At 35.1% G+C, this 24,926-nt stretch overlaps 1 protein-coding gene across 2 annotated transcripts in view; it reads left to right on the top strand.

Moving 5' to 3' along the window:
* The window catches only part of LOC117110578 (adhesion G-protein coupled receptor G6-like), a 20,129-nt gene extending 1,914 nt beyond the window's left edge, over nt 1-18,215 (top strand). The window contains exons 2-15 of one of the 2 annotated variants that reach the window (XM_033253340.1): nt 2,427-2,556; nt 5,168-5,346; nt 7,463-7,620; nt 8,683-8,861; nt 9,991-10,038; nt 10,414-10,524; nt 11,151-11,272; nt 12,328-12,468; nt 13,018-13,566; nt 14,956-15,111; nt 15,645-15,769; nt 16,204-16,466; nt 16,994-17,063; nt 17,596-18,215. In XM_033253340.1, the coding sequence (XP_033109231.1) occupies nt 2,475-2,556; nt 5,168-5,346; nt 7,463-7,620; nt 8,683-8,861; nt 9,991-10,038; nt 10,414-10,524; nt 11,151-11,272; nt 12,328-12,468; nt 13,018-13,566; nt 14,956-15,111; nt 15,645-15,769; nt 16,204-16,466; nt 16,994-17,063; nt 17,596-18,064 (2,652 nt within the window). In that variant the 5' untranslated portion in view covers nt 2,427-2,474 and the 3' untranslated portion in view covers nt 18,065-18,215. Of the gene's footprint in view, nt 1-2,393; nt 2,557-5,167; nt 5,347-7,462; nt 7,621-8,682; nt 8,862-9,990; nt 10,039-10,413; nt 10,525-11,150; nt 11,273-12,327; nt 12,469-13,017; nt 13,567-14,955; nt 15,112-15,644; nt 15,770-16,203; nt 16,467-16,993; nt 17,064-17,595 lie in introns of both variants that reach the window. The other variant, XM_033253332.1, reaches the window with a different exon arrangement.
* The last annotated feature ends 6,711 nt before the right edge of the window (nt 18,216-24,926 follow it).

The following is a 24,926-nucleotide window of genomic DNA, read 5'->3' as shown; positions in this document are numbered from 1 at the left end:
TTATCTTTATTTATATTTTGCTTTGTAGTACTGTTACGGTTCATTCCACAATTTTTTAGCTTGCATACATTGAATTTTACCTCCCTATATCAATGATTGCCTGCGTGCAATAGATAACTGACGATTGGCTTATAGTGTCTGCTGAGTCACTGAATTTTCAACCAGCTAACAATAGCATTGCGTGCAAAAGTTTAGAAGGTGATTCGCAGAAACATACAATGTATAACGCCCGTGAATCATATTATTGCGAATAAAGTTTTCGATAAACATTGAAAATTATTTTTAATCACTGCAATGAAAGAATGAAACGAAATATGTTATATTTTTCTATTGTATAATTAACATTTTCTTATGGGAATTTATGTTATTAGATTAATTTATGTTATTAATTTAAATATACAATACTTATAATTTTCTTTTTCTCTTTTTTGTAAACCCCTTTTATATTATTATTATTATTAATACTTGTTCTACTGCAGTAATCTCATGTTTCATTTCATCACAGTAGGCCTAATAAACTTTATACTGATTTTCGTTGCTTTGTTGCACACCTTTTATAAGGTTGTGCCTCGCTTATAGATGAGAAACAATAAGGCTATTTATAACGTCAATAGTTGCATTGCATGCATAGGCCTATAGTTTAAGTAAGTTTTGCATTTCAAGGCGGTTGTTCCAGTGCAACTCACGTAGGTCTACCAATGATGCTATTATTATAAGATGACTTTGCAAAAATAGATATTTAAATTAACTGTAGTTAAATTAGTTATACTTACCGATTTTTGTCGTAAAGACTCGAAAGGCGCAACAGTGGCATGTTACAGAAAGTTTTGGTTAAAGTTAAAAAAAATGTTTTAATCGTATCTTCACACTCGTCACTTCACTGTTCCCAAAAATGATTGAAAAGCAGCATATTTATTTTGCTTATTTTTGTTGAGAATGTGTCTACACAAATTTTCACCCAGTCATCCTGGAATTCGAAATAGAGGAGGGGGGGGGGGGGCTCACAGGGAGGACTTTCACAGATTGATGGTCGAGAGGTAAGGGAATTTATGATTTTGACATCTCTAGATGGCCACTCTTAGACCTTTTTTTTCTCCATTAAAAAAAATAATTGTGAAAATTTTAAGGGGACTCGGAGGGGGGGGGGGCGTGCCGGTTGGGACCCCTTGAACCTGCCACTGACAAAGTGTGTAATATTCCATTGCATATAATGTCTGTACATTATTCTATTATTAAAGAACCTTTGAAAAAAAAAATCGCAAGCCATTACGGCGAGAATCGAGCTCATAAGATCCAGATAATCGTCGTCTGCTACTTGAATCAAAACCATTGGACCTACGACAGTGGAGGGTTCTGGTTCCCCCTAAGGACTCCAAAAGTGCAGGAGTAAAACGAGAGGAAGAAATAGGGTTGAGTTCAATCGCCAGTAGCAGCAAGTACTGCAATGATAATTTGAATTCAATCATCACTTGTATTTTTTTGGAGACGTACCGGTACTGAGTATTCAATGCGGTACGTCAGGCGGGGCAAACCATCACAGGGGCGGATCCAGAGATTTTCTGACTGGGGGGGGGGGGGGGGGGTGGCACAATATGAAGTTCACGTCGCCACGCCCACCTCCACCCCACCATGGTTGGTGTAAATAATTGGCAAACAATCGAGCTCTCCTTTCTCCCACTGCTGGATCGCAACTGAACTCATGGGTGCACTCCCTTTCCCCCCTTTCCTCTCTTTAAATCAAATTTTTCTCCCTCTTTTTTATTTTTCGGCTTGACCGACGGGGGGAGGGGGGAACACGGGCTCTCATGTCCCCCCACCCCCGCTGGATCGGCGCCTGCATCATTCCTATTGAGTTTCCTGACGAAAAATATCTTGCAATAAAACGTTTCTTATCACATTAATTGTTTTTCGATGTCCCAGTACGTGTACACGCAGGACCTACGACTGAATTTTATATATACAATAGGGGCCTACGTCAAAAGTTAATGAATCTTAAACGAGGTACGGTAATCCTACTTTGTTTAATAGGCAACTAGCAAGGACGATGTCAAATTGTATTTTTGTGTACGCAATAATTGGCCTGTCATGGTTTAGTCAAGGTTTAGTGCATATTGTGAAAGGAAATAACACGTGATTGGACAATTATGAGCAGTGCCTCTTTTTCCACCAATGCCCACCTTTTTATAATGTGTACTTAGTGAAAATGCTAATATTAATACTAATAACAATAAAGGAATTCATACCGCCTTTTAAACAAAGGAATTAAAGGCACAAAATATATTATGAAGTCGCTCCACTAAGCTATTATTTTGACGGACAGACGGTTGGTGGAGTTCGGACAATAAGCGGACGTCATTAACAGTCTATTGTGTACTTACTTCCACCCAAAATAGATTTTCACACTGATACTGTCTTCCGACGTGTAGGTCTGGACCCTTTTCATCGGTTCAAAACAAGGTAAAACGAGGTAGAAAATGGCGAAAGTTCTAGGCTACCTATGGCTTCTACCCATCTTACAGATACTTACAAGACGCAAAGTATATGGCGACCAGACAGGTAAGGAACACTATAATGTATCACTCCGTTTAACTTTTTTTTTGCTTTCTTTTAAGCCGGTAAACACTGAAGCTGTGGTAGGTCTATCAAAATATGATTGGCTAGGAGGGGCTGTGTGTGGGTCCGGTTCAAACTTCCTGATCTTCAATAAAATAGATAAATTAATATTTATATGATCATGCTTGATGACGTCGTGCTGTACATCTCAATATTCAAGATAAAGATAGTGTAATATTGGGACATCTTTAGACATATGGTAGCCAAGCTTCCGTAGGGCGTAGGCATATTATCAGTTTCTGAATATCATGTCTACACAGTGTACGTAAATGTTTGTATATATTTATAACTTAGATCTAACTTTTGTTAAACATATTCATTAAAATGTTTGACCTTTAACAGTAGATGAATTCTTAAATAAAATAATATAGCTATACGCCACTTGGTACAGATTATTTCCCAAAGGTTAGTTGGTTTCTTTTGATTATTTAGCAAAAGGAGGAGATATGCATAAATGGATATCCATTATGGGAACAAATGAATGGAAAGTTATTTTTGGAAACAGGTCAGCATCGTGCGTAAACAATTTTTCTCCATGAATGAACCTAATTAAATTAGTGCATATTTTATACTAAAAAATAAGCAGAAGTAGTATTACAGTGTCTAGTGTGACTGTAGGTTGATAGGTTAGGTACTTGCATTCCAATCCCAGGGTCCTGGGTTCAAATCCTGTCACAACCCTTGATTTTTTTTTCCGCGACTAAAACATTTTACCTCTAAACCTAAACCTAAACATACTATTATAAAGTTCAGTCACCAGCTTATCCTCTACAGTATAAAGTTATTTTAGACAATGGAGGCCTCTAAGAGGACATGCTCAAAAACTTCTACCATCTTTCCAAGTTATGGAAAGTTTTGAAAAGTTAATCTTGAAAGGTGCATTCATGTTTACCGCTCAATGTAGAAAAGAAGCGTGGGGTCTATGGGCAATCCCCAGCTTTGGCACTTTTATGTAGGCCTATTTTAATGTTTAATTCAAACAATTAGTCATCTTAAAACATTTATTTCCTATAACTTTAAAAAAAAAAAAATATTTTCTCCCCATCTTTTTCACCCGTGCCTAGCTGTTCCTCTCGGCATTACTACTAACATGTGGTTATCATTTTGTCTGTAACTTTATTTTTTCCAGTTTATTCCATGGTTATTTTTCTTTTTTATTGTTCTTATTGTCTGCTGCTATTTTAAGGTGGAATTGCTAGTACTGTATACAGTTTCTTGAACCTTGGGCCACAAGACTAGACGCGTCTTTCAACCCTGTTCCCTTGTGTAGGCCTACATTCGTCTACATAGATTATATGAATCTGACTTTGCCAAACACAATACGTTAATACGGATGAAATCAGTAGGCAGTCATTAAATCCCAATAATGAAACATAACAACAGATGCAACCTAATTCTTTCACCATGAGTCAATGTTATGTGGGTTCTGAGAACTGACATTACAATACTGTGTGAAGAGTTTATGGTCACTCGTATTTGATATACAGAAGGCTTAGTTTTTGTTGATGTAAGAAATGAACGGCCTAGTCCAAAGAGATACCACTATTATTGTAATCTCGGCCCCCTTTGTCCTAATTCCAGGAATATAGGCCTATACTGGTGGCATGACATGGAGGGCTCGCTATGAATGTTACGTACTTTTCTTGTTGAATAGGTAACAAAACGTAATAAGACGGTAAATTTCATTATCTATTTGGTTTGGTGTAAGTAGGGGGGTACCCGGTAGTTTGCTTTATCATATCCCTTTCTTTCGAAATCGGGATCTTGGCTGCCCCTCTCCCACTAGGGGTTTTTTTCAGCATACGAGTTACAAGAGAATGCCGAGTTGCTAACTCGGCAGAAACTCGTAGGACGATTCGAAAAGCTCGGAGAGGACTCCTACCTACTCGTAGCAGCTCTGAACTCGTGGCGCTAATTTGAACATGTTCAAAATTATACGAGTAGATAACTCGTAGTAAACGCGAAGAACTCGTAGGTAGCTCGTAGAGTACTCGGAGTACTCCTACCTAGCTCGTACACTACTCTGGATACTCATCGGCGGTTTTGTCATCTACGAGTTTGATGCGAGCACCCAAAAACGAGTACGAGTAAGTACGAGCGCACCGAGTTGAATCGTATCTAATTCGGTACAAACTTGTTACGCTCTTAATAATTTCGTAGTTAACTCGGTGCTCTGCTCGGCATAATTCGTACAGAACTCGTAACCAAATCCATAAATTCGTACCTCACTCGTAGCTAACACGTAATAAGCTCGTATAGGTCCTTTCCAAAGATCACGAGTTTTAACTCGTAGAAATCGTACGACTCTTAGGTGAAATAAACCTAGGTGGGAGAGGGGCATCGTTTGGCTTACAAGCCACCTTAAAATGATGTTTTACTTTAAAGCCAGTTTCTTCAGACTACTCGAATAAACGATATCCTGTTGTTTCGTGTATGCATGGCCTAATATTTTATTTTATATTTTTTTCATCGGAATATATATAAAATGGTAGAATGGTATATAGAATGGTATAGTACGCATTATGCCTAACTGATGATGATTTTATCGCTATAGGATGGCATCTGGTTTATAAAGGTGTATCTGAAGCTGGTGATCCAGATCTGTATCATTTGTGGCGAGATGACGGCTCGTTAAACGCCTTGAACGACTCAGCACGTGCACTAAATGACAACCTTAAAGCACACTTCAAAAGTCCGATGGTAGACAGGTGGTCGGAGATCGAAATTCGACGGGTAAGATGAAGCTCATATGTTCAAATATAGATGGATTAAAGAATTTATTTATTCAGTGTAAACACCAAGGGTAACCCACAAAAGTCTGAAAAAAAAGTATTTTCAGTGGGGTTATCTGATGGTGATTGAGCAATAGTACAGCGGAAAAAAAAATCCCTTATTTCAATTCAATGTAATAGTTATATTGGAGTAAATACCAATAAGGGCCAATATAGGTTAAAATTACATTGAAAACAATACCATGTAATACTCTTTCAATATAAGAGCTCGACGTTTCTCCACGAACAGCGTCGTTAATTATCCGCATACCCCTGTTCTGAAGTAAACTATGCATCATGGGAAGGGACGATCACTAAGGCCATAGAGACCGACATGTGAGGTAACCAACCTAAGTATATCTATGTATAAGTCTTACAGTAGTAGGCAGGTTAATCTATGAAATTCATGGTGCGAGACGCATGCACCACAATTGCAAATCCACAATACCTAACATTTGCAAAACAGTAAGATGTGTATAAGAGACAGTTACAATACTGTGTGAAGAGATATATTATTATTAATAATATTATAATAATAATACTAATTATAATTATACGGTAATTATTATTTTAATATGGTAGGATAATTAAAATTATCTTGATGAAGAATTTATTAATGATAAGGACCATAGGTCTGTGGTGAGTAAGTCCAGGGAGGTATGAGTATAACACTCCTTTAAGCATGATCCTCGTTTGTGTATGATAACCCTTTGCGTATTGCTCCCAATCCCAATCTAATAATAATAATAACAATAACAATAATAACAATAACAATAATAACAATAACAATAACAATAACAATAACAATAATAATAATAATAATAATAATAATAATAATAATAATAATAATAATAATAATAATCATAATGAGAACTTTTAAAGGGCCGGTGTCCGTTTAAAGAAAACGCTCATGGCGCCCCTCCACAAGAAGTCAAAAATATGACCGACAAAAGAAACAATGAAGTTTAAGGACCAGAATCAAATTAAATGATCTTATTTTCATTCGATTCTTACCACAGCTCAATGGTTCACTTGTTAATTTAAATGTCAAACAGAAAATTATATAATTCTGAGGATCCAATAAAGCGAGAATGCATTGCCGACAAACACTTAAGGCATTTCAAAATTTACTGTTCACTTTGAAGCTGTTAGAACTTGCATGAAGTTTTAATTCCTAAACAATAGACCTACAAAGGAAATTTCAAAGAATAACAAAAACCATCTATGAGAGGATTTCACGGTTCACAAGACTTCCATCTTTGGTTGTATTTTACTGTCTTAGGGTGTTTCGCGCCTGCTGCGAGAACCTTGCACAATTCATTGGTGTTTACTCTTTGGCAGAATTATTTATATTGCGTAAGTTCATTATACCGTTCATTGCCTAACACAGACGTCCGACTTTCAGGTTTATGGCTTCCAAGAAATCATGGCTTACGGACTGATGCAGGCCGTTTGGTGTATCCTGGGGCATTCTGACATTCATCCTCTTCACTCAGGAGTTAAATGAGTACCTGCGATGTGTATCACTTAATCCATGCGGAGTCATGCAACACGACTGGAATCTATCCTTTGATACTCGTGGAACATGACTAAATATTTTGCATGATCGCGTAAGAAACGCCGTTGAATGAATACAGTAACTTGATCGAATTGGCGCTAAATTATTATCATTATTACCATTAATTTGAAGATAAACAAATAAAGTTCGAAGCATAAAATCGCGATGGTTTTCATCACACTCATTCTAGTCTTAAAACCATTTATTAAATATTTAAGCATATTTATATGACGATTTGTATTTATGAAATTTTTCATAATTTGTACTCAATTTTAATATCGATTTGGCATTCAACCTTCTTTTGTTAAAACAAACAAATAAAGTTTGGTTTCCATGCAATCGCTACACGCTATCGCCTTCAGCTTTCGGCGATGCTGATTGGTCGGTCGAAACGGGAATCCTTCTCGATTGCGTAAGGGACTGCTACGCAGTACACAACTTGCATTGACAACGTTATAGCGACAATGTATCGATTTTAATGAAACCAGGCTTATCACATAATCTGTGTATCTAATTGCAGGTTAAATTTTCTATCTACAAAAATGGCGTAGAAGAAGCATACGTAATATTTGATGGCAGAAATACCAACAAAATGGATTGGTTTGCTAAAGAAAAAGTGATGTCAACCTCATTCAATGATTTCAACAGAGAAACAACACGTCATTTCTCAATAGAAGGGTAAACAAAATAGTTATACTACTTTCTTACCTTGCACCACCAGTATTACAAACACTGCCACCACCACTACAAAATCACCATTACATTGAACCACCTTAAATTTGAACTTAACGCCAAAGTTTTTAGTGCTACTGTAAATCTTCAGACTTTCTATATAAAAAAGTGGTTCCGCCGTTAATAATAATTAAATATTTATAATGCGCTAATTTCAAATAAATGATCAAAAGCGCAGAGAGTACAACTAGAGAAAGATTTTTAAAATTGACAATGCGAATGGGGGATGGTCTAGATAGAGTTAAAGAGATGGGATTTCAGTTTTAACTTAAATAAATCAATTGTGGGAGACAGTTTGATAGAGAGTGGCAATTCGTTCCACAGCGATGATAAAGCTGCAGCAGCATTGGGAAGAAGTGTGGTGGTAGATACCACCACCACCACCACTACCACCACCACTACTACCACCACCACCACTACCACCACCACCACCACTTATTTATCTTTAATATTTATTTTAAATAAGCCACTATGTCAAACTGTACACCGTAAAACCTCGAATTAAGGGTACATTAATAAGCCCCCTGTTGTTAAAATGGATATGTCACGTAGTACAGTGATAAAGTTCACTTATTGCCATATTCTTGGCGCTCGTGCCTAAATAAATGAAATGAAATTAAAGCCCTGGCCTTCTTTTAATTCGAACTTTGGATGGACTTCTTTTCGAGATGGACTTCTTTTCGAGGCTAATTTTGCAAAGTAAAGAGGGGGGGGGGTCTTCTTTTCAAAACGAATGCTGTAAATTTCAATCTGCATCAAGGAGTGTATTAACTGGCATAAAATCACATAAAATGCTATATATACCAAGTGTTTTTAATTAATTAATTTTTTTCTAAAACTTATGTACAGTTTATGTACATCGAAAAGAAGCCTATGCTATCTTGAAAAAAAAGCCCACGGGCTTCTTTTCGAGATGGGCTTCTTCTCGAGACTAAGCCCATTGGGCTTCATTTCGAGGTTTTACGGTATACATATATTAATTATTCTTAAATTCTACTATTCTTTCAGCCACGATGACGGTGGACATAGTCGACATTGGTTTATAAATGAGATTTATAATGGATGCACAAACGATAAAGGATGGACAGTGACGATAACTGCCAAAGGAAGGTGTCCATGGAACGTGCATTCGAAATATCCACAAATAATGTTCTCTCCGACAAGAGGTAGCGTAGTTTGGCAGACAGGTAAGTATTTCCATAATAATTTTTCCATAAAAATACAATTTAAGATGTATTGTCCAATGAAAAATACTAAAAAATAATCATAAAAATCATTTTTATAATTAACTTTTTTGAAATAACATAAACCTTATCAACTCTTACATAAAAATGTGTGTATTTGAGTAATGTTTACCCATATGTTTACTGCGAAAAATGATAGAAAGTGTTATTATTTTTATCATCATCCAGTATAAAAAATCAGGGTACACATTTTTTTTTTAATTCAGTAATTTCTATACTCAAGTTAATAATTTGTATTTTACTGAAAAATTAGCAAGTTAATGTCAAAATTATTTTTTATGATTTTTTTAGAGGACAATGCATCTTTATTATTATTATTATTTTTAAGTGTATATATTAACATTTTATACATAACAGAATCATAATATTCGTAATTAGTAACATAACAATATTCTTTAATGGAGATCTAACGTAACTCTCAAAAACTGTGAGCGATTATATATATAGAACTGCAACGTGGGCAATGGATCGATGTTAATTGCAATCCGTCCAGACAGAGAATTTAAAGGTTGATTTCTGATAAATTAAAATATATAGGCCTATATAATGGTATTTATTAAATCAAAATTCAAAATTCATAAAAACATAAAACATGGCAGTCAAAATGCAAAATGCTGAATTGCAAAAATGGAAAATAACGAAAACTAAACCACTGCACAATCATGACAATAAAAGCATATATAACACCATTAGGAAAATTACATTAAAATTGCAGAAAAATTAATAAAAACATTATTATTGATTATTATTATTATTGCTTCAAAAACATTAAATTGATGAATGATGAATAATTACATTAAAAATATAATCCAGTTATAATACAACCAAAAAATCCATCCAGACAATAAGACATCGCAAAATTAGAGTGAAGTTAAACATTTATAATTAAAAATTACTAGCTGTACACAACAACCTGTACATTATAAATATAATGTAATTTTATTATTACTGAGATGATTGATTCCGACTGTGTTCTATGTGGTGAAAAATTGATAATTCTAGCTATTTAGGTTAATTGGTTTTTAGAGGATTTAGTAAATGACCTCTAGCCTAACTGTATTTTTGTTTTCAGGTGATCCGAAAAAAGCCGATTTCTTTTCTGTCTTTCTCGAATACAATGGTTAGTAAATGCGTACTGAATTGAAATTATGTGGTGGTGGTGGTGGCGGGGTAAATGTTGACAGTGATGATGACGGCGGCGAAGACAATGTCGATAACGACGGTGATGGTGATTATGATTATGATGATGATAATGATGATGGCGGTGGTATTCACAATACAGTATTATATATTGCTGGTATCTTGGATATTTGTTTTATATTTAAATTTTCAAAACAACTCGTAAATGTGAATGTTAATTATATAATTTAGGCTAGGCCTAAAACACTGAAAGTTAACATAAGCAGACTGCAGATATTAATTATAGAATTATATATCGTCATCACCATCATGAATTTTAATTTGTGAATGTATTATTGTTATCACTATTGTTCAGATCCTTGTCCGTATAACGTTGTGGTGATAGAGGGTGTGACGTACACATTTGAAGCTTCACCGGCAAATTTCTTGGCTAACTCACTTGAAATGTGTGGTTTAGAGGAAAATAGTGAGTAAAATGTACAAAATCATGATCATTAACATCATCATCATCGTAATCACCTTCAACCACATCATCATCACCACCACCAATACCATTACCGTCATAATCATCATCATTATCATCACCATCACCACCACTATCACAACCGCTACCATAACAATAATAGTACTAATAATAAATAATATTATTAGGACTTTCATAGTGCATATCTCCACCCCAAAAAAATGAGTGATCAAGGCGTAGTGTCTTAAAGGTGTCGTTTTTGAGTCTATGCCCCTTCGGTAGTTAACCATGTAAGATAGTGTAAATCCGGTATAGAGGAATGATGGCATGAGCTAAAAATAAAAATCGATATAAGACCTCCTAGAAAGCTTACTAAAAAGTCACTGTAAACAACACCACATATTTCCTGACAACCGAATCCCTACATGTGGATACTTTATTAGTAAACATAATACCTGTACAGAATAAGACAGAATAGGGCATAGACACACGCTCCCGCTGGTGTTCTTTGCAACAACTTCCTTGGCACTGCCTTTTTATTTCTGTTTTGTCTGCATCGTCATCATCAGTACTACCATCCATAAATTAGCTGGGACATTGTTGTAATGTGTAGAATTTTATTAACACAGATCCTCGGTCAGCCCGGGCAACGCGCATGTGTATTTCTGATCCGCGAGGAGGTTCAGTCTGGGGAGAAGTTATAGTTTCGGAAGGTCTATGTGACATCGATGATATCAACGAGTTAGCGCAGGTAAGTCTTGAGGGCGTGCTAACTAAAATCGAATACACAGTTCGGACAAAGATCGTATAGCGCAGCTATCTATACGATCTTTGGTTCGGACTCCAATTCGCGAAGACCTCTCAAATTCGAGACCACTGTTCCGATGTTCTGTACCAACTTGCAATCTTCAATCGTTTAGTATTAAAGCTAATGCCTTAATTGGAGACCAAACCCTATAGCCACCAACATTTTCAAGTCCATAAGGTAGAATTAATTTTGAAGGCAAACCGTACATTTTTTGGTGTTTTACCCAAGTTTACTATTAATATAGACTTAATAGTATAATAGATCTTATGACGTTGGTAGTCTACAACTAATTATTATACGATACCGTTCCATTTGACTCTAAAACCGGGGTAATTAGGTGGACACGGTGCCCTATAAAAGCTGTCATCATCATCATCATATAATCACCAGTATAAGTTCCATTTGACTCTAAAACCGGGGTAATTAGGTGGACACGGTGCCCTATAAATACCGTCATCATCATCATCATCATCATCATCATCACCATCATATAATCACCAGTATAAGTTCCATTTGACTCTAAAACCGGGGTAATTAGGTGGACACGGTGCCCTATAAAAGCCGTCATCATCATCATCATCATCATATAATCACCAGTATAAGTTCCATTTGACTCTAAAACCGGGGTAATTAGGTGGACACGGTGCCCTATAAAAACCGTCATCATCATCACCACCATCATATAATCACCAGTATAAATTCCATTTGACTCTAAAACCGGGGTAATTAGGTGGACACGGTGCCCTATAAAAACCGTCATCATCATCATCATCATCACCATCATCATAATCTTCAATTATCAACCATCATCATCATTATCAGCAGCAGCAGCCCATTCTTTCTCAGATTTGCCCAGTTTACTCCAAGCTCTTTCTGGAAAAGATCACTCTATCTCTTGTTTGGCTTCGTTTTTTTCTTTTGTTTCCGTATCGCGTCCATACCGTTAATTTTAAAACCGTAATATTATTTAAATTATTAATTTGACTTTAATTTCGAAGGTGACTGTGACGGAGAAGAATGTCGAAGACGTTGCTAGGAAACTGTCAATCTTCACAGAGGACGAGAATGACGAACTTAGCCTTAATGATGTTGCCACCATTTTAGAAAGAGTAACTGAAGTAGGAGCAGGCAATCAAAATGTAAGTTAGGAGTACTTTTCTTTTCGAAAAGCGAGTTATAAAAAGGGTATGGCGACATATCTGGGTACTACCAGCCACAAGAAACATGTTACGAGTAAAATATAAGCAAGCTAGGCTGCTAAACACAAACTTATTTTGAACTCTGAATTTACTATTCACAGATCCCAAAAGAATAATTTGCGTATAGTAATCTACACCAATTATTTCAGACAAACACACCCGCAGTGGTTGTAGTATATGCATTGAGCATAGCAATTTCTCACAAATTACGTAGAAACCCGAGCTTGAGCATTCATAAGATAATTGATTTTGAGAATTACGTATAATACGCAGAATCTCTAACTTTTATGTAAGCGCGCGTACGATATTTTTTGTATCACGCGCTAAAAACCTGTGATGTTGGATTGTCTGCGCAGGTATTTCAACACCTTCCGCCTGCACAGTTCTGGCACACAGTCTACATAAAGTTAGTGTTACATAAAGTAATCTAGGCCCACATGCCAATTTATTAGAAAATAAATATGCTATTGGATTTTCACTTACTTGCAGGTAACAATGTTCACGGTGAAAGTTGTCAGTAATGTACAAGATGCAGACGATGACCTCTTTATGGCAGACAACCAGAGTATGATTGCTTCTTCAAGAATCGTGAAATCCCTAGAGGCTCAACTATCTTCACTTACGAACTTCAGAGACGTCCAGGACAATGTAGCTGTACAGACGATGATGTTCGATCCAGCAGCTTTGGAAAATGGAATCGGATTTGGTTCCATCCAACCGATGAATGGTAACTTTCGTAACAGCCTTGAACAAGAAAATATAAAACAATTTGAAGACGTAGATGCATATTTAATGGAGATGTTTGAAACATCAATCGCGTTACCACCGGAAATTGTCACTAAGAGTCAAGAACAAGCAGGTTCAAATGATCTACAAGTGAGCTTCACCATCTATCAAACTTCTAAGCTATTTACATCTAATCGTCTAATGTCTAACAAAACTAGAACGATCGGAAGTCGCGTCATATCGGCTGCTGTAGAGCGAGTAACTGTGGCAGGGTTGAAGGAACCGGTCAGAGCTGCCTACTTACCAGTTGTGGTGAGTTCAACATTCTGAATTTACAATAATAATTATTATACACTCGTTAGATACGTTATTGTAGAGTCTTACAACAGGGTATCGTCGGCCATTACTCCGTGAATTCAATAACCTCTCCAAAAAATATATATGAATACACATATATTATTCCCGATATATCCTCAACAGTTCACTGATGGTATTGTTTTAGTTTTCAATTTACTTGAAAAAAACAATACTTTCAACAACAGAAAAAAAAAAGAAAAAGAAATAAAAAAGAAAGAAAAAAAAAAAAAAAAAAAAAAACCATGACTGATTTATAACAATCTGGGAATTTTAAGATTGTAAGTGTATACGTTTGTATTCAAAGCCTATATGAATGATATTAAATTACATTTCAGTTGATTATAAATTTTGTTCAACCTTCCTAGAAAGGTACAATCTTGTTTCCCACGTCTCAACAAATATAAGATACACTTAAAACTGATATCATATAACACAACGTTGAGACAAAAAATATATTTTTTTACTACTGTCCTAAGCTCTGGTTACTTCCATCAAACACACGAATTCTTCAGGTGCTTTACAGAGAAATTACTTAATAAATATAGACCTAGAGAACTATAGTTAGGCCTATGTTATGTATTGTTTTTTGTGTATTGTAGATATCTGTAATTCGCGCGAGAGGAACAAATTTATTAAACAATGTTTACTTAATTTACTGTTCCTATCGCCAACATATACCGTATAAAGCCCTGTCCAGACGATCAAATTTTATTTGACAAAAACATGTGACATGCCTAAATATAGTCATGATGACATCACATCAATACCAAATACAGGCACATCATGACTATATATGGGCACATTATGACTATATATGGGCACATTATGACTATATATGGGCACATCATGACTATATATGGGCACATCATGACCATATATAGGCACATCATGACTATATATGGGCACATCATGACTATATAAGGGCATACAACAGTTTTTTGTCAAAGAAAATTTGATAGTGTGGACAAAGCTAAATGTTTTTGCATATCATATGAGTGAATAAATTGATTGATTGGTGATCGTTTAAGATACCACTCTTCAAAGGGACACACCTAAAGAGATTAAGTGAAAAGCCAACTGCGCATGCTCGAATCAAGGTTAATCGATATAAACAGATATATTCATAACATAGGTTTTCATGGATTGACCTTGCTTGCATACGTGCATTTGCAGTTCAAACTACAAATTGGCTTATAGGTTTCGTCCCGAAGGCTGTAGACGTAAACATTATTTTACAAAATTTGCAAAGTGTTACATTTGCCAACGTCTGTCTTGCCTTATAGCCTTAGCTCAATTCCCTTGTCAGTACAATTACAACATTTGTAGAATTGTTACTTCTTATAGGAAGGCGCTGATGGGAATCCTGAATGCGTTTTTTGGGACTTTGATTTGGAAAACGGACAAGGCGACTGGTCCAACGAAGGCTGTGTTTACAACGAAACATCCGACGGCCGTGTCGTATGCTTCTGTGACCATTTAACAAACTTTGCTGTTATTTTGGTTTGTTTCATTACATTCCTTTTTAAAAACCACCACATTCACTAAGAGATGTTTTTTTTTTTATATGTATTCAATATCTATGCCTTAAACACCCACACAAGTAGAAAATATTTTGTTTAAACAATACTTAAACTGGTTTACTCAATATTTAAACTGGTTTACTCAATATTTAAACTGGTTTACTCAATATTTAAACTGGTTTACTCAATACTTAAACTGGTTTACTCAATATTTAAACTGGTTTACTCAATATTTAAACTGGTTTACTCAATACTTAAACTGGTTTACTCAATATTTAAATTGGTTTACTCAATATTTAAACTGGTTTACTCAATATTTAAACTGGTTTACTCAATATTTAAACTGGTTTACTCAATATTTAAACTGGTTTACTCAATACTTAAACTGGTTTACTCAATATTTAAACTGGTTTACTCAATATTTAAACTGGTTTACTCAATATTTAAACTGGTTTACTCAATATTTAAATTGGTTTACTCAATATTTAAACTGGTTTACTCAATAATTAAAAGGATTATTCTGGTCAAGCCGGTCCAACCACGAGGTTTCAAGATGCTTTGACCTACATCAGCATCATAGGATGTGTAATATCTATCGTCTTCTTGGTTATCACTATTTTTACATTTATGTACTTCAAGTAAGTTAACAAATTATGTTCTTATTTCGTTGACCTACTGCTTTTTTTAAGTACATCAATAAAGTCCGTTTCATCGACAATAACATTTTTGAAAAAAATCACTTGAAAACATGAAGAGGATTTTTTTTCTTCAAATTAACATTCCATAACTGAAACTAAAGTTTAATTGTATATGTTATGTATTTTATTGAAATTTTAAAGAGGGCCCCATAACTTCATCTGACCTTTGAGTTCATCTGAAATACAGTAATCTATAAATAAAGAAGTGAACTTCGAGTGTGATTGGATAGGCGCTATAGGGGACAGCGTGCTCTGACTTCAATTATAAACGTCTGAATGTATTTATGTTTAATTTATTAATGTACAATTTTAATATAAATTATATCTTCTCCGAATAAATGAAATTAATCAACATTTAATTAATATCTCTACAGACACTTACGAGGAAAGCGCCCTCAACGGATACTTATTAACTTGTGTTTTTCTCTGCTGTTTCTGTATCTAACTTTTGTCATCGGGATTGAGTTGACGAGTTGTCAAAATTGCTGTATTGTCGTGGCCATCATGTTGCATTACTTCGTTCTAACGTCGCTGTCGTGGATGCTTGTTGAAGCGATAAATATGTATCTAAAATTTGTTTTGATATTTTACGAAGAAATACGTTGCTTTATGTTGAAGTCCGCACTCCTTGGCTGGGGTAAGTTTACCCAAGCTCATTCTGACTTGCACGTGTTTACGAACAGAATAAGGTTGTATCAGAATTAGTACAAGTTGAATCATATGAAGTACAAAGTATTTATACATTATAGAAAAAATAAATGTTATAAATATCAGAAACTGTTTGAAGGTCTTTTTCCCAATGTATTCGAGCTCTTTCCTAACAATAACCGATGGGGGGGGGGGACAATGAAAACACTTGTTAGAATCTCATCCCTCCACATTTGGCTTATTTTCTACCGATTATTGCAAATAAAAATAAATTAAAAAATTCATCTGAAATATTAAGAACGTAAACGTTACAGTACCCTATATAAATCACATTAGTTTACTTATAAAGGTTATAACAATTATTTATAGAAAACACAATTTTCACATATTCAGTGGAAACAATACTACTGCCGAATAAGTTAAATTTCTTAGATCCATTTTTGGTCTGTATAAGTATATTTAATATAATTTGTATAAATAATAAGATTAATAATAGGCCCTACTTGTAATCAACAGGTGTACCTATTATACCAGTTGCAATAATTGCGTCCATGAACTACAAGGAGATATATTCCAACGACGAATAGTAAGTGTTGTGTATTGTTTTAACTATTCGTGAATACACATTTATTGTACTTGGATATGATCTGTTAACAAAGTTTGCTGTGTTCTTCCCAACTACTGTATTCTTAATGTAATGGTAATGAACATTGTAATGACAATGATAACTGCGATGACGATATCAATATAATAATGATTATAATAATGGTAATGATGATAGCGGTGATGATTATGATGGTGATGATGAAGACGGTGATTATGCTAACGATGGTGGTGATGGTTATGATATTGCCATAGCTATTATATAGACAACATAGACGTTACTTATTCTTTCTGCATATACGCCGATACTTGACAGGATTCATCAGATAACGTTTAGTAGTGTCTACGCAGAGATCTGGTGCCATGATAACAAACAAGTACAGAATTTTAAATAGATAATCAATGGCTCCATAAAACTAGTATGGTCTATTAAAGTAGATTAATAATCCGCTGATTGTCATAATATTGGGCTAAAAATATAGTTCAATAATCTTTATTTTCTCTTCATATTTTAGCTGTTTTATGAAACCCAGCTTGGAATTTTATCTGGGATTACTGGTCATTGCAGCAGTTATTCTTATCATAAACTTCGTCATATATGTTCAGGTCATTCGAAAATTAACATGTCGACGAAGGTTTACGAAGGCAAAGAGCGACAAAGATAAAATGAGCGAACTGTCGGTCCGTGTGCAGAACGCAATTGCCATCATGATGCTTTTGGGCCTAACATGGATTTTCGGGTTCTTGGCAATAGACGAATCCGACACTGTCCGAGATTTGTTCCAGTTGATATTCTGTGTTTGTAACTCGTTGCAGGGTTTATTTGTGTTCCTACTTTTCTGTGTTCGTCGACGAGATGTGAGGGATTCATGGGCATATTTCTGTTGTAAGATTGGCCAAAAGCCAGGACAGTTTATAACAACGACTTCAAAGCAACGCTACGCAACCGAGAAAACTTCGGTCTCGGCTAATTCTACCAATTAGAATTAATGTATTGTTGTTACCATTATAAAGCAAATGGCTGTAAGTTTGAAAATCACGAATAACATGTTATTTGCTTATATGAAATTGTATAAATTATGTAGTATATATATATATATGTATATATATATAAGTTGGTATAAATTATGTAGTGTATATATATATATATGTATATATATATAAGGCAATATATGTATATATATATATATATATATATATATAAATCATGGTATGATAGAAATAAACTGTCTTGTGGCATTGCTATAAAAATTATATAAAGTTATAAAATTACCCAACTATTACCAATACCAGATATATTTAGTTAAAATAAATGTCAGTAGCTGACGAATGTCTAAATTTAGACGGCAAAGATTACCGTACCAGTTCCAGTAATAGTTAATCTCCTAAACTTGAACATATGCAATCAGCTAATTCATATAGTAAAGCTTTGAATTAATATAATATAATGGTGTATCAACGTAGTCTGGAAACCTGATTTGTCTTGTGTAATATGATAATTCACCTTGCCTTGTTATTATTATTATTCTATGCTTAGTAGTTTTTTAATAAGTAAACTTAACTGGGCTACAATCAGTTGTCTATTAGCCATCTCTTTAATGTATACATGTTTAATAAGACATAAAAAATAATAAACGGTCTTTGTTTATCTGATCATAGTGGACACACTATTAAATCCATGCATTGACGCTGCATGAGAAATGGACATGCGGGCCTAAACTAGATTTGCCGTACTTGACTACTTTCGAGGTTTAGTATGTGAGCGCAAACGATCTTAGCAATATAAACCACCTAAATGACAAAGATGGTTGTGGGAAAAAAATGAATGTTCCACATTTGTAAACTGGAAATAGAATATGGATGGAGAATGAATCTTTCATGGAACTTTCATTTTCACCTAATGAAAATGGTTAGTAAATCCCACCTGGAAATATATACTGCATTTGTACTCATGAACGATCATTATTTATTAATTGTAATTATTATTTGTTTAAACAAAAAATAAGGGGAAATTAAAGAAAAAATAGTTAACAAATATAATTTTTATTTACCATTGTACTATGTGAATCTATGTCTGATTCATTAATAGTCAATGGTCTAATACTCAAAGTTTACAAAAATAGCTCAGAACTCAGATTACAATTTCACGGAAATTTCAAGGAAATTTGTTAATCGGACTATCGGGAAAGTTAAAGAGACTGTGCTTTGCATTCACACTCTCAGTATTGAGGTCATGGGTCTCATTTCATTTCATTTCTTTAGGCACGAGCGCCAAGGATATGCCAATAAATAACTGTTCTACGTGGCATATTCATTTAACAACAGGGGTCAAAACACATAACATTGTTTTTTTCAGATCAATTGCCTGTGAGGTAGATCAAGCCCCGATATGCCTACTTCACTTTATCTAGAAGGAAATAAAACATTCCTAAAACACATTCTGATTTAATGTTTACCACTAAATCCAATCGACCTTCAATGTGTTTTTTTCATTAAGCCAAAAAGAAAAGTGTTTAGAGTGATTTAAGGATCAAAATGATTAAACGTACAGTCTACAGACAGACAATAATAACAACAACATGAATTTATGTATAAGAAAATGAGATTAGAACATTACACGTTGCCAAACAAGACAAGACAAGACAAGAAAACCAAACCGATTCGTTTATCGGTCGGGCACTCGCTGTGCATTTTACCTGTATCCCGGGGAGCTCAGAACTCAGATTACAATTTCACTTCTGGAATTCCAAAAAAACACATTTACAATATCCGTGTTTACAAGATCCAATGATTTTTTGTCATTGAGGTTGAAAAGAAAATTCTCAAAAAGATCAAAGGATAAAAAGATAAATTACAGACAACAATAACAGCATGAATTTATTAAATATTGTGGTGTGCATATAAGGAAATACGATCACTTAGGAAAGCACAAGATATCTTTCCGACATGGATGTTTCGAAATCGCGGTAAAGTGAGAAAGCAAAAACGGTAGATTATTACAGACCGGGAACTAACAACATATTTCCCCGCGATTTACTTTAGCTATATATAACTTTACTTATTCGCTGATGCAAAAAACAGACGCTTAAGCAGTTAAAAAGCACCTCATAGGCCTACCACCTTACTAGTCATCACAAAAATACTGTGTGAACTAATTATAGGCATTGCACCGTCCAAATACCCATAGGCTTGTTTTGGGCGAGTCGATCGGGCGAGTGCAGGGACGCCGCTAACTACAGCTTTAACATCGGCGCTGGTTCCAGCGGGATGGGGGGAGGGGGATGGCCCCTAACTTTTGTGACTGTTCCCAGCACCTGTGACAAACATTTTTCGAACGCTGCAATCTCATTATTATTATTATTATTATTATTATTATTATTATTATTATTATTATTATTATTATTATTATTATTATTATTATTATTGTTGTTGTTGTTGTTGTTGTTGTTGTTGTTGTTGTTATTATTATTATTATTATTATTGTTTATCTTTCAAATAAAAATATCTTTCGCTTGATTTTAGGATTAATCATTTGTGATAGAAAATTGGCTATGTCAATCCTATTGTTATATATTGAACAGTGGCAGATTCAAGGGGAAACCCTGTCAGCACAGGCCCCCCCCCCACCTCCTATTTTTTTCAAAATTATATAAAAACAAAATAAATATAAAAAAAAACAGACAAAATTGTTATTCAACTTTTAATCTGAGAGTGCCATTTTCGGTCAGTCTGGAGGTGCCATAATCATATTTTTTCTTACCTCAGCCCCAACAGTTGTGCGGATGAGGTGGGTGGACATTTTATTTACGCAATACCCTCCCTGGGTCCCCTTTATTTCGACTTCCTGGACCCGCCACGGGCCCCGGTGAGGGTTCAGTGGGGCGAAGCCCCCGGAAGCTGTGGCGCCTATAGCCTTTTTACAAATTGTTTCTAATTGATTTTAAGGAATGCAATTAACTTATATTTTCATCTTACATTTTCAAAATACAGTGGCAAAACTTGAAATAGAGCTAGGCCCAGGGAGGGACGTTTAAAGATGGAGCTCCACCATGGTTGGGGCTGAGGTAGAGAAAATTTATGATTACGGGACCTCTGGTTTGCTTGTTAGACTCTCAGTCTAAATTTAAATCACTTTTATTTTTTTCCACTGGGCCCCTTGAATTTTTAAAAATTATCCTGGTAATCATAATTATGCCCGCTTATATACTGCATGTACAGTTCTTTTAAAACCAATCAAGGTTTTTCCTTTTCTCCTCTTTTTGAATTTCACTTTTGTGCAAGTATCATAAAGTTTTTAAAATTATGCTGGTAATCATAATTATGCCCGCTTATATTTCGTGCAAACTAACATTCATAAAAATAATGTATATCTACTGATAAGCATGTACAGTACTTTTAAAATCAATCAAGATGTTTTTCTTTTTCTCCTCTTTTTGAATTTTACTTAGTTCTTCACATTTTGATTTCAAAAACATAAAGGTGATTTACTTAATTTATCATTATCAGTGGCGGCTCCGGGAAAGCGAAATACAGGGGGACACGAAGAGACTTTCACAATTTGAGAAACTAGGTCACCTCAGCCCCACGATGTTGGGGCTGAGGTACGGTAAGAAAATGTATTATTATGACACTCCTAGATGGCCTAAAATGGCACTCTCAGACTTAAAATTTTAATTATAATTTTCTTTGCATTTTTTTTAAATTTTGAAAACTTTAAGGGAGGGGAGAATCGGCTCGGCCCCACTTGAATCCGGCACTAATTATTATGACGTCATTGCGAGATTGCGTCAACGTAACACTGGAGTTTGTAAACTCGTGGTATCACTAATTAAATAATTTGAAATAGATAGACCTGCCTGTGTAAAAGGCTGTATAATTGTTGTTTAATAACGGCTATATAAAATTCAATTGACTAACTCTAATTTTGTTAAACTAGGAGGAACCAATGTATGCAGTTACACTAGTACGGGTCATAATAAATACAAAAGGAATAAATCGGTTATAGTAAAAATTGTGCACTTTTGAGTTTGTAAAAATATTGGCCTAATAAGTTTACAAGCTTCCAATTTTAACAACGTACCGTACCAGTACATTGTTTTCACAATAAATATAGCCTCTGATAACCTTTCCCGTTGCATCCATAAAATCGATGTAGGGGTTACTGAGATGGTTAGGAAATGTACAAACAATTGCGTTTTTACTCGGTTTTGGTCCGGAAATATGTACCGCACTTGGAAAAATGAACAGACAAATTTCATGACAGTCATGTGTAATCGTTATTCTTTCCAAGAAGATTCGTGAAAAGTGGGGGGGGGGGGACAATTGATATGATGTCCCCCTACATCAAAAGTGGGAGGACGTGTCCTCCTGTCCCCTACCGATCGACGCCCATGCATCTGGCTCGTGTGCACTTTAAAGAACCGATTGCATATTTTCAAAGTGTAGAGGGTTACCTTGATGTTATGGTTCATTTCAGCTCACGTAGTTGATGTGAGCACGTAGCTACAAATAAGCGCCTCTTTACGGATGCTAGGTAGTGACGGACCACACCCATACGCATATTTCAGCACAAGGACACTACAAATGGGTTATTCTCCAAACTTAATGAAATGAACTTAGATGAACAAAATAATTTAGCAAATATCATACAATATATTGCAAAATCAATAACGGGGTTTTTCATGCCACTTGAAAAACAGTATTGTTCAAGTTAAAAAAACAGAATATAATTATTGATATTTATTGTTATGTTAGACCTAGGCCTACTATGCGATTTGCTCGCTCGATGTTCCAATACATGAACCGTCTGGACTGAAGGCTTAATCACACAAACATAATACGTGACGTAATAATAATAAGTTGGTGCCTCAGAAATAAGTACATTGTTAAGACTTGCTTTTGAATGACATTGTTGGATCTGGTATACACAAGGATATGGTTAAGTGAATACAGTGAAAGAATGAAAGAAAAAAACACCTGATTGGACAATTCATACAGTGTACGGTATCTTAAAGCCACACCAATAATATTACCAACCTATTAGCATCTAGTAAGGAGTCGTCAGCTATGACCATCCCATGACTGACGTAGTATATGTGGTTGTTGAATTTGGGAAATTTAGCGGATGTAATTAACTGTCTATTGTGCACTTACTTCCACCAGAGAACCTATATACGAATATAGGGTCTGCGCTTTCAACAAAAATAGACTTCACTGACACAGTTTTCAGGAGAGTAGGTTAGGTCTGTAAATCCTACTACATCAGTTCGAAACCAGATAGACAATGACGACATTTAGGTACCTGTGGATTACAGGCCTGTTTTTGCTTACAAGACGTGAAGTGTATGGCGACGAGGCGGGTAAGCAATACTTTTGTCACTCTCTTTTTACTTTCTTAATAAAACTATTTCCACATATATTACGCCAAAATACATTACAATAATATAGGCCTACTGTTTAGATTCAGTAAAATAAATCTAAATAAGAAAATAATAATTTTGTTCTATAATGGCATATGCTGCTATCGAAGTCGAGATAGAATGAACGTAGGCTATCCTAGGCCTACCTCAGACTCTAGTACGTATACACCTTTGTTGGGTGTTGAGGTGGTATCTGCGGTTGACCTGTAAAACCCCCCTTCCTGGGCCCCTTTTATGCTGCATTCCTGGACCGCCACTGGCCTAGGCCTACGCATTACTATTTTTTATGTGGTGAATAATAAATGTAGCTCTTGACGGCTGGTGAAGCAATACAATAAATAACTAAATAAATAAATAGATTTGGAACATTCGGTACTGGTATCTACTTTCTGTTTTAATCTTCTTCATCACAACTCAAATTTGACTATTCTGTTGATACATTAAGTTCTTCTTTGAGCAATAAAACTTATAGCGGCAGCAGGGTTGCCAGATAGTCGACAGGCTTCACGGCCAAACACACGCCATCTCACGGCCAAATTCGGCCAAACTTTTTTTCAATATCGGCCAAAATTCGGCCAGATTTTAATCCGATTAGAAGACAGTTATATGGTACATATTCATTTGAAATACTGCAAAAATTACAGGAAAATCAGGGGCCGTTCGTTTGAAATTGAAGAAATTCAAATAATATACACAGAACAATGTTAAACTTCTTTTAATTAATCTATCACCATAAAATACATGCCCAGCTACATCATAATATTAAATAGCCTAGGCCCTATGTTCTTTAGTTGCTGACGCCCGAAAATAACCTTATTCGTTTGGGCGATCAATTTTTCTTTTTTTCTTTTTTTTTCACCACTCCCCACCCCCTCCCCCACCCTAAATTCGCTTCTGAAAAATTCAAAATCACATCATTAAGACTGATCTAAATTGATTTAAATGTATTACATATTAACGTACATTGTAGTCGATCTATAGCAAACATTTTAAGGTCCTGTTATTGGTCAACCCGTTTCTCTCTTTAATTAGAATGAATTAAGTTACATAGATAGGTAACACAAACTGGCGTTAAAACAAACCTGTGAAAACTTTAATAAATACTTTTTATCTAAACTTTCTAAATTCGCCTCTGAATGTTATTGTCGCAGTACCGTACTTAAAGCAATAAATCAATGTTGCTATCAGAATTATCTTCTTCATTCTCATATGCAACCTAACTCCAGAGTCTCTGCAACACTTGCTTGAAATTGAAGGTGCCATCGGACCCGGATAAGCACATCGAGCATTTATATATGGCGCTCTACATAAAGACAACTGCAGCATCTAGGGCTATACAATTCAAGTGGGCAATAATAAATCAATTAAGTACAGTATTTAATTTATATTCAAAAGAAATTCAAAAGAGATAGAACCTCCACTAGAAT

This window comes from Anneissia japonica, unplaced genomic scaffold, assembly GCF_011630105.1.
Source record: "Anneissia japonica isolate Jap-2015-1 unplaced genomic scaffold, ASM1163010v1 scaffold1511_len2985839_cov193, whole genome shotgun sequence".
Lineage (NCBI taxonomy): Eukaryota > Metazoa > Echinodermata > Crinoidea > Comatulida > Comatulidae > Anneissia > Anneissia japonica.
The sequence above is the reverse complement of the archived record's forward strand: the minus strand, read 5'-3'. Positions and strand labels throughout refer to the sequence as shown.